Below are 9,539 nucleotides of genomic sequence, written 5' to 3'. Positions count from 1 at the left end.
ACATTCTGATTGGCAGATGATGAATAGGAGGAGTTTTTAGTTTTTTCTCTGTGATTATTTTTTTATCATTTTCCCCGAAAATTCGTGATAAAAAAATTATTGAAAATTCTGAAGAAAATTCTTTTATTTCGAATTACTTGAACGAAGAAAGAATATTATTTGAAAATTTGAACTAGATTTAAACGAATTCAACGTCCTTGTCTTGATATTTATGAAAAATTGAACAGATCACTTGGGTAATAATTTCGCTCAGGTAATTTTTTGTAATCGAATCATCGAATCCTTATTGTTGTTTTTCTGAATCTACAGCAAAATAAAGGTAAACACTCCCAAATCATCTACGTATTCCGCCCCATTTCACCGATACTTCCATTATATCTAGATCTAGAGTCAATACTTAGCCTATATTAGTAATCATCACATCTAAACTTTCAGATCCCTTAATCGTCAACCTCGTCTCAGACTTTATTTACTTTACGCCATGGCAACGTTACACCGAGAAGCAATCCAGAAACAAATCCAGCAAGATTGGGCGAATCGCGAATACATCGAAGTGATAACCGGAAGCATTAAAAAGATGACCGATTTCTTAAACTCGTTCGGTAATTAACTATGCCAGTTACTTTTTGTACCGATTTAGATAAGTCAGTATTAGTGACCAATTTCGAGAAACGTGGCTGGCTTCACGTCGGTCCCGAAGATGACTGGAATTTCTACTGGGCTGGTATACAAACATGTCGTAATCTATTCAGCATCGATAGCGGATACCGTATGAATGATAACCAAATCATCAATCACTTCCCCAATCACTACGAACTCACTCGTAAAGATCTCTTGGTCAAGAATATAAAACGCTACCGTAAGGAGTTAGAACGCGAAGGGAATCCTTTAGCTGAACGAGAATGTCCTGGCAGATATCTTTATCTGGATTTCGTGCCAGTTACATTCGTACTTCCTTCGGACTACAGTATGTTTGTCGAAGAGTATCGTAAAAATCCCCATAGTACGTGGATCATGAAACCGTGCGGTAAATCTCAAGGCGCTGGGATATTCTTGATTAATAAGCTATCGAAATTGAAACGTTGGTCTCGTGAAAGTAAAACACCCTTTAATCCGTCTGTCGTGAAGGAATCGTACGTTATATCTCGATACATCGATAACCCTTTATTAATCGGTGGTAAAAAATTCGATTTGAGGTTATACATTCTTGTCACCTCGTTCCGCCCGTTGAAAGCTTATTTATTTAAATTAGGATTTTGTCGTTTTTGTACCGTTAAATACGAAGCTAACGTTCAAGAATTAGACAACATGTACGCCCATCTAACCAACGTTTCTGTCCAAAAACACGGAGTCGAGTATAACAGCATGCACGGGGGAAAATTAAACATCCAGAATTTGAAACTCTACTTGGAATGTACCCACGGTAAAACAGTGACCGAAAATTTATTCAAAGATATAAAATGGTTAATAGTTCACTCGTTGAAATCGGTATCTTACATCATGGCTAATGATAGACACTGCTTCGAATGCTACGGTTACGATATCATCATCGATAATCAACTTAAGCCTTGGTTAATTGAAGTTAACGCTTCGCCATCTCTAACTTCGACTACTGTAAATGATCGTATACTTAAATATAAATTAATCGATAATATCATATCGACTGTACTGCCCCCCGACGGTATACCGGATATCCGTTGGAATAAATGTCCCCCTACCGAAACGCTGGGTAATTTTGAATTATTAATCGACGAAGAAATAGCCTCGAAAAATAACGAAACCACTTCCAAGTCGCAAGAGTCGCGTAATTCGTATCATGCACGAAAGTAGACTTATTTTTGCTTTTTATTTTGTGTATTTATAGATATGTCATGCAGATCACGAATAGCAGCGCTTAATGAAAAATTGACTATATTGGAGAGAAAAATTGAATACTTGGAGGCATGGGTGAGAGTCTTGAAGCAATTTATTTTTTCTACAAAATACCTAGTTATGGTGTGTTTAATTACATCGATGTGTTTTCAGGTAACAAAAGGTGAATCGTCGAATTAGATCGAGCAGCGAGATATGAACGTGTGGAAATTTTTTATACTTTAGTAACATTTGTACTCGTATTTGTAAATATTTATAAATTATTATTCATTTATACGCTTTGTACCTCATTATATGATTAAGTTTAATATTAAATAATACTCCAATATACTTTTAATTTATCGTGAAAACGATTGCAGTAATAAATTCATGTAGGTGTAACATGCTTTCAGAATACTGGTGAACAGCTCGTAAGAAGCGATGTAAGATTTACACGTTTTCAATTTCCGACAATTTTCTATATTGCATATGAAGAGAGCCAGGGTTTTACGATAATCGGTGTTTAACTCGTACCAATCGGTGTTGTATAAAGCCTCCTTGATATGGTAATTCTGCAATGAAAGTCGATGAATACTTTTGTGGTAGAAATTTTCAAGCGACGAATGAACAAAACTTGATCTCAACGTCAAAAATGCACCTCGCAGAATAACGTAAGAATTATTTGAACAAGTTTTGGAATCTTTGATGTTCTAATGCAAGTCACTTTGAAGTTTTACGATTGTATGTGTCGAGTCCTATGTACTTCTTACGCGTTATGATACATAATCATATAGCATACTCACGCAATCGTTGATTACTTCACCAATGTGGCAATACAACAGAAGATAAAGCAGCCCAATAGAAACCAATGCCAGATATTGCATGTACCACGAAGGATGTACCATTCCCTGATAATCAAATAAACACATAGGTACTTCACATCACAATAAATTTCATTTAAATTAAAATTTACACTTCGTAACGATCATTTTGCATGTTTTAAAAACAAAGACTAACCCTATTCCGCTAGTAATTAATATTTTGAGACGAAAATAAAAAGCCCATTAGTAAAAATCATAATAAAATTTCCAGGTGACAAGGTTAGCACTCAATAATAATCGATGAGAATAATGGTTTAAATGAACAATTGCGTTTAGAGTATTCGTCAGTTGATGTTTTTATTTTGTTCGGTATAAAAGTTAGTGCTGAAAAATTGCCAGTGTTTTCATGATGTTTAAATACATTATTTTGGTGTTCTTGATAAGTCAGCAGGTAACTTGAAATAATTTTAATCCAGTCTTTGAACTATATTTTTCAAAATTTGGAGACTTTGATGAGCCTTTTTTCGTCCTTTGGGTTCCGGTTTAGAGTCATTCATGCTTGGTTTGAGTTTTCCAATTGATAAATTTCGATGCAAAAATCATGAAAAAAACAATACGATTTAACAAAAAAAAATAGTGAGCTTTTTAAAAATTATGTAGATGCCTTTCTCTCTTTTTTTTTTTTGGTTTCAGTCGAGACCAAATATTCAAGTTCCAAGCTCAGTACCTACCATATATTTTTGATTTAAAAAATGAAAGTTAGAAATGATTACTTACATTTTAAAACAAAACTTGAGCTTTTATAAGTAGTTTATTATATTAAGCCCTAGACGACTTTCCAAATAAATACATAAAATTCCAGACTTCTGTAGACCATTTTTTTTTTTTTTTTTTTGAAAAAAATTCTCTACACTACAGGTTGAAAACATCAAAATTTAAACCAAGATTCTAAGTAGGTACATATAAACAAAATATACACTACACTTCAAAAAAAAAAAACAAAAACAAAAAACTGAATGCTTTGAAAAGGTATCTTATTGAAGAAAAAATTACTTCTGAGGAAATTTTTCAACTAAAATTGCTACCAATATAATTAGAATCTGCTTCAATCCATCATGCTCATCAACATAAATTTTTTCCATGCCTTGATAAAAATTGTAGAACGGGGATGAGACCTCATTGAAGTAGTTCGCTAATTTGTTTCGTTTTTTTTTTGGTTCAAAATTCCCAGAAAAATGTTGTTGGAATTTTCAAATATTTTTGAAAAATGGGAAAATTAACTAGAAAAATTTCAGAAACTAAGACAAAATCAATAATAATTGTGAACATTTAAATTCTTGGTAGGTATTCAACCACCATTCGAATTTAAAAAAAAAAATCATTAGAGTAGGTAGGTATTTTTTAAAGTTTTTATTTCAAAATATTCTTGATGAAGAAAAAAATTGACTTGAGAAATTCCAGGAATTGAACCTAATCAATAATTGCGAACAACCACTTTTTGATATTAAACCAAACCAACATTTTAAAATTTTTTGAACCATTCGATATTTTTTGAAGTACATATTTATGAGTAGGTACCTATTTAAAACTTTGGTTCTTGAATACTTGCCTCTGACATCGATTGGATCAAATTTTGATATAATTATTTACTGATCAAATTTGAAATTTTCAAAATTCAACCTCAAATGTTTTGGGCATCAATTTCTCAAAAATTATTGTGTTCAGATTCTCAACTCCAAACAGGTTCTTCAAAAGGATTTAATGTGCATCAAAATTCAAAAACAGAAAATGGTGAAAGTGCTCCATGATGATCTTGTCAAGTTGAAATGGCTGCATTTATGTGCTTCCTGCATTAAAATTTATTTTGAACTAATTTTCAACATTTTTTTTTTTTTTTTTTTTTTTGGTTCAAAAATGTAAAGAAAAAAAAATAGTCAAGGATTGAAAATTTAAAAAAAAATCGAAATGTGTTACAAATTTTACAATTAACAGATAAACGGTTTTTTGACGGAGGTGAGGAGGCGGAGATGGAGGGAGGCAATTTTCATTATGACTGAGATACGAAAATTCTTAACCCATTCCTAGACCCTACACTCCTTTACAATAGAACTACGCAGTTGTCGAAAAAAAATGGTTAACAAAAGAGACAAGTTTTTGAAACCATTTCTATCAATTTTTTTCACCCGAAATAATATTAGAACAAACTAAAATTTGCAATAAGCACACTCAAAAACCCAACAAATCATAACTCACAAGAATTTTTCGATTTTTTTTTTTTTTTTGAAATTTGAGACCTGATTATGGTGCGGGGGGGGGATCACATAAAAATGGTAGTTGAAATAAATTCGAAAACGAAATTGCACATAATTATCAATTTTTTCATAAGTTGATCAAATTGAAGGGGAAGTGGGGTACCTCTTAAATTTTCTAGAGCTTAGAACAAAACATATTCAGGTACATTATATGTAGATGTAAAAAGATAGTCATACGTACATACTGGTTTCTTTGAATTTTTGAATTTTAGCTCCGAGTTTTGGTGCACATTTTGAAAATGAACTTTCACAAAAAAGTTCAACTTGAAACTTTTAAAATTTAGGTACTGAGAAAAATTTTTTGATTTCGTTTGAACGCTCTTTAGAACTGCTAAAAATAGATTGAAGCCATACCATAATATGTATTTTGAGATCGTCCCTCCCGGAGATAGTTTTATAGCCCACTACAATAAACAAAAAACAAAAAACAAAAAAAAATGTTGAACAAAATCGGAAATACGAAAGTCAGAAATGTTCTCTTAGTAATGGAATGTCCCTCCCATTCCCTTCCTCTCTATCGAAACGTTATACGTGTACCATACTTAGAAGTATTTACGGCAAACTGATTAGGCAACTTATTCAACACGATTTTTATAAATAATTTTACATTTTACATTGTTTTTTGTAATAAAATGGATTGAACTTTTTTCATCCAGTTTCCGAGTCGAAAAAATTTTCAAGAAAAAAAAGATAAGTCGCATTCATTTTAAACCTTTACGTACACCCTGTAAGAACAAAATACAGATAGTTTTCATTTCATGATTTCTGTATATGATTTCCAAATTACTTCATCAGACTTGGTAGAAGTAGAAATTCTCCCATCGGTTTCCATATTTTACCTAATTTTCACTCAAGAAACCATTCTGTTGTATCAACAGCGAAAAAATTATCCAACGATATCAAATTTATTCTCCTGTTTCATTACGACAGTATTATTCTAACGTGTATTATTTTTGTATATGTTTTACAATTACAGATGCTGAGCGTTGTTCGAAGTGCTGATCCAGCACCTAAACAACCAAATGGTGACTCGTCGTCGGGTTCAGAAATAGATGACGACATGATGGAAAAATTCACCAGTATTTTTGATAATTGTAAAACTGTCTTACAAGAGGTTGATAAGATATCAAGCAGCAACCCTGGAAATCAGGAGGTCGAAGTGTTCAAAAATATTCATCAGATTTGTAATAATTTCAATACTATTTATACGTCTTATACAGATGATAATTAGACAATTGTGTTCGAGTCTTTGTCAATCAACGTGACAATGATGAGTGCTATTAAATAGTTTGGCAATATGATTTTTTTTTTTTTTTTTGAATCAGATCATACAATACCTATAGGTATGTAGGTAGGTACGTATGTTGAAAAAAAAATAGATATGTATGTATATGTATAGGAATGGTACTTACTCCAACTAAAGTATACCCAACAAACGTAATCGTACCAACGCTGTAAAGTAAATCTCCAAGAAACATGGCTTCGACGCACGAAACAAAGTTATTAATAAACCTGTAACATTATAACAAAATCCAAAGCCATATTTAATTAATCATCATATAGGTACCTCAAGAGTCATGTGTACTGTGTAACGAACAATACTGCTTTCATCACATTCATATACTTCAACTCGATAACGAGTAGTTAATTCTTACCTGACAATTTTCTGATGATGCTTCAAACAATGAATCAACTTTTGCAGAGATATTTTATTATATTCGTCGACCAAAAACCCTCTCAAAAGTTTATTCTCCGAATACCTATACTTATCGAACGTGTTCGTCGACATAGCGAATTTACGAGATGTGCTGACAAGTGCTTCGATTTGACTCATCGATTTAATCTCTCGAATCACCAAACATATACGTTCACTTTGAGCTCTCATTTCCAACAGAAAATAAACACTAAAAAACACCATACCGAAGACAGGAAACGATATCGGTGCGATACAATTCAACTGCAGCAAATACGTCAACAAGTAACTAACCGGTGTGTTGGCTTTCCAAGGAAATCTACAATAATAGAACAAAAAATATCACTTTTCAGTTAAATAATGAATCAAATTCAAAAACACAGATCATCGTAATAAAACACTCACTTGCAAGGTATCATCAATGTCTCCGGACTACCTAATTCGTATTCGGAAAACGGCGTCACTATCAAAGGCACCGTTTCAACGACGCTATACACCGAAGCCCAAATCTTACCATACTTCTGCACGATATTACGAAACTTCTCATCAACCTCTAATCCGTGTAAATCATACACGAGATTCGAATACGTATAGAAATTATCGTTCTTCAGTCGAATAATTTCGCCGAACTGTTTTCTCTTGAAATGCACATGCAAAGTGCAATAGTTGAGGTAAAACGCGCTGAATACGAATACCGTCGTCTTGGCAAATTCTGGGAACCCGTTGACGTTTTGATAATGCATCAATTGACCGTAGGTGAGAATTGAGAAACAAGTCAACAAATAGTACTTGTAGACCGGAAACAGAACGGATTTTGATTCATAATTCGTCGATACTCCGCACGAATTCAGGTATAATTTAATGAATCGTAGAGCGTAGAATTTTTCGATATTGAATTTACCTGCAGACATATTGCAACTCTGATGAGCAGTTCAACCTGTGAAAACCGAGCAACTATTGAGGATTATAACGCTATAACTTTAAAAGTAGACGAGGTTTATTTTTGTTTTTTCTTCGACTAGGTACATATTGGAGAAAATTAAATTTGAATATTTTATTTTTTTCTCGTTTCTACGAAATCATCTCTGAAAAGTCTTAACCTGAACAAACTACTTACCAAGTTAATTAGGTAGGTATTTAACTACTTAAATAAACACCAATTTATTCAGATGAATAGGTAAACTCATTACAGAAAGGCCAAAAAAAGGTCTGAAAATGTGGTAATTTATTTTTCTCACACGAAGTGTGTCGAAATAAATAATTGACAAACGCCATCGTCTCCCTCGTCGAAATTCAGCTGCAACTGGAACTGCACAATTGTAGATATTCGTCGACTCTGAGATTTGAAGGCAAAAATTATTACAATCATAAATAAAGACCCAATTAGTATTTTTGACATCGCAGAAAAATTAAATCTTTATCGCAATGCCAAAAATAACGCCCTAGACACGTTAATTCCTTCAATATACGAGGTAGACAAAATTTGTGTCGAAATCTGAGTGATTTAATCACAAGGTGGTGGTGAAGGGGGGGGGGGTCGTAAAAAATCGTGAGCAAATTATTTGATCGCTAAAATAATCAATTTTATACTGAACCCTAAAAATACGATTTCGCTGATGAAAAATTAATTTTTCAATTTTATAAAAGGTGTAATTCTAGGTACTGATTAAAATATTTTTATTTTATAAACTAAAACTTCGATATTTGAACAACTTTTCCAAAAATTTCAAACACTTTTATATCTTATTTTCTTTTGGTTTGTGAGCAATTTTTTTCATATTATTTTGATTGAGTCACCTTCCAATATTTATTTAATGGAATATTTTTTTATTTTAAAATAATTTAATCAATTAAAAATAAAAAATATAATTTTTATCAAATTGATTCATCCTCATATTACCAATTTTTGCTACCACTTTTTCTATTTTCTGGTAATTTTAAAATATTTTATCGATATTTTCATTTTATGCAAATTTTGCAATTATGTACCTATATCTTATGCATTTTTAGTCATTGCGGAATTTTTCATTAAAAAAAATATAGTTATCTATTGGAAAAATCTCAACTTGTCATAAAATTTTTATGGTACCTATTTCATTAATTTTCTTTAAAATGTTGACAACTTTAATTATTATGTTCGGGCAATCTTGAACAATTTGTTGATTATTGGATATTTCATCAATTTTTATTTCAATTTTTCATTTTTTCTTAAACATTATTTTAGAAAAATTTCCATTTATTTTACAAAGCTCCGATGATATTTCAAAAATTTTCTCCTACATTTTCAACCATTTTCAGATCAATTTTACTGATATTTCTGATAATTTCAAACAATTTTGTAGATATTTTGTGCTATTTTCGTGACGTTTTCGGTTTTATTAATTTTTACACCATTTTCAATTCGGTATTTTCGAGGAAATTCAACCACGTTTTCAATCATTAATGAATATTTCGCGTCACTTTACGTACCTTAGATAATACTTCATCTTTTTTTCCAAATTTTATATCATTTTCAAGTCAGTTTTATTGATTTTATGGTCATTTAAAGCAATTTTCATCATGTTTTACGAATTTATGAGCTATTTTTTTTAGTGCTTTTCGTACTACCTTTTAATTTAACCAATTATTCATGCATTTTAGGAAAATTTGGCGTTATTTTGACAAAAATTTGATAGTATTTTTTCAATGTTTCATATTATTGTTGATCATTTTTGAGCCATTTTTTTAATTTTTTGATCATTTTTACAAAATTTTACAAAATTAAACAAAATTTAGTCATTTTGAAAATTATGTTCAACAATTTTCGTTTCAATTTTTGTAACTTTTTATTGGTTATAACAATTTTGCAATATTTTAAAATCA

At 31.3% G+C, this 9,539-nt stretch overlaps 3 protein-coding genes and 1 long non-coding RNA gene across 6 annotated transcripts; 3 read left to right on the top strand and 1 right to left on the bottom strand.

The window, feature by feature from the left end:
* The first annotated feature begins 76 nt into the window (after positions 1-76).
* Positions 77-2,222, top strand: HSPC300 (haematopoietic stem/progenitor cell protein 300). 2 transcript variants are annotated; one of them, XM_065359109.1, is made up of 4 exons: positions 77-253; positions 436-602; positions 1,865-1,947; positions 2,026-2,222. In XM_065359109.1, exons 2-4 carry the CDS (start codon positions 482-484, stop codon positions 2,050-2,052), a joined length of 231 nt encoding a protein of 76 aa, XP_065215181.1. In that variant the 5' UTR covers positions 77-253; positions 436-481; the 3' UTR covers positions 2,053-2,222. The 2 variants fall into 2 exon arrangements, with proteins under 2 accessions (XP_065215181.1, XP_065215180.1); XM_065359108.1 differs by having other exon boundaries at positions 79-319.
* On the top strand, positions 609-1,949 carry TTLL1B (Tubulin tyrosine ligase-like 1B). The gene has a single exon (XM_065359107.1). The coding sequence runs from the start codon at positions 613-615 to the stop codon at positions 1,828-1,830; it is 1,218 nt and encodes a 405-aa protein (XP_065215179.1). The 5' UTR covers positions 609-612; the 3' UTR covers positions 1,831-1,949.
* LOC135841892 (uncharacterized) lies at positions 1,943-8,186 on the bottom strand. 2 transcript variants are annotated; one of them, XM_065359106.1, is made up of 6 exons: positions 7,795-8,186; positions 7,083-7,614; positions 6,640-6,996; positions 6,397-6,496; positions 2,655-2,759; positions 1,943-2,423 (listed from the first exon to the last, which is right to left on the bottom strand). In XM_065359106.1, exons 2-6 carry the CDS (start codon positions 7,586-7,588, stop codon positions 2,211-2,213), a joined length of 1,281 nt encoding a protein of 426 aa, XP_065215178.1. In that variant the 5' UTR covers positions 7,589-7,614; positions 7,795-8,186; the 3' UTR covers positions 1,943-2,210. The 2 variants fall into 2 exon arrangements, with proteins under 2 accessions (XP_065215178.1, XP_065215177.1); XM_065359105.1 differs by having other exon boundaries at positions 7,083-8,186.
* Positions 2,842-6,285, top strand: LOC135841895 (uncharacterized). The gene is made up of 2 exons (XR_010558016.1): positions 2,842-3,123; positions 5,961-6,285. It is a non-coding gene; the product is annotated as an uncharacterized LOC135841895 (long non-coding RNA).
* Positions 8,187-9,539: the final 1,353 nt, after the last annotated feature.

The sequence above is a fragment of the Planococcus citri genome, chromosome 3 (assembly GCF_950023065.1).
Source record: "Planococcus citri chromosome 3, ihPlaCitr1.1, whole genome shotgun sequence".
Lineage (NCBI taxonomy): Eukaryota > Metazoa > Arthropoda > Insecta > Hemiptera > Pseudococcidae > Planococcus > Planococcus citri.
The sequence above is the reverse complement of the archived record's forward strand: the minus strand, read 5'-3'. Positions and strand labels throughout refer to the sequence as shown.

Bases quoted from the DNA above. Each gene is read 5' to 3' on its own strand.
- LOC135841892 (XM_065359105.1), bottom strand. From the start codon at position 7,588: ATGTCTGCAGGTAAATTCAATATCGAAAAATTCTACGCTCTACGATTC. The intron at 6,997-7,082 runs GTGAGTGTTTTA...CTATTATTGTAG, and splicing joins ACATTGATGATACCTTGCAA to ATTTCCTTGGAAAGCCAACA. The intron at 2,760-6,396 runs GTAAGTACCATT...TTTGATTATCAG, and splicing joins TTGGGTATACTTTAGTTGGA to GGAATGGTACATCCTTCGTG.
- TTLL1B (XM_065359107.1), top strand. From the start codon at position 613: ATGCCAGTTACTTTTTGTACCGATTTAGATAAGTCAGTATTAGTGACC.
- HSPC300 (XM_065359109.1), top strand. From the start codon at position 482: ATGGCAACGTTACACCGAGAAGCAATCCAGAAACAAATCCAGCAAGAT. The intron at 603-1,864 runs GTAATTAACTAT...GTGTATTTATAG, and splicing joins CGATTTCTTAAACTCGTTCG to ATATGTCATGCAGATCACGA. The intron at 1,948-2,025 runs GTGAGAGTCTTG...ATGTGTTTTCAG, and splicing joins TTGAATACTTGGAGGCATGG to GTAACAAAAGGTGAATCGTC.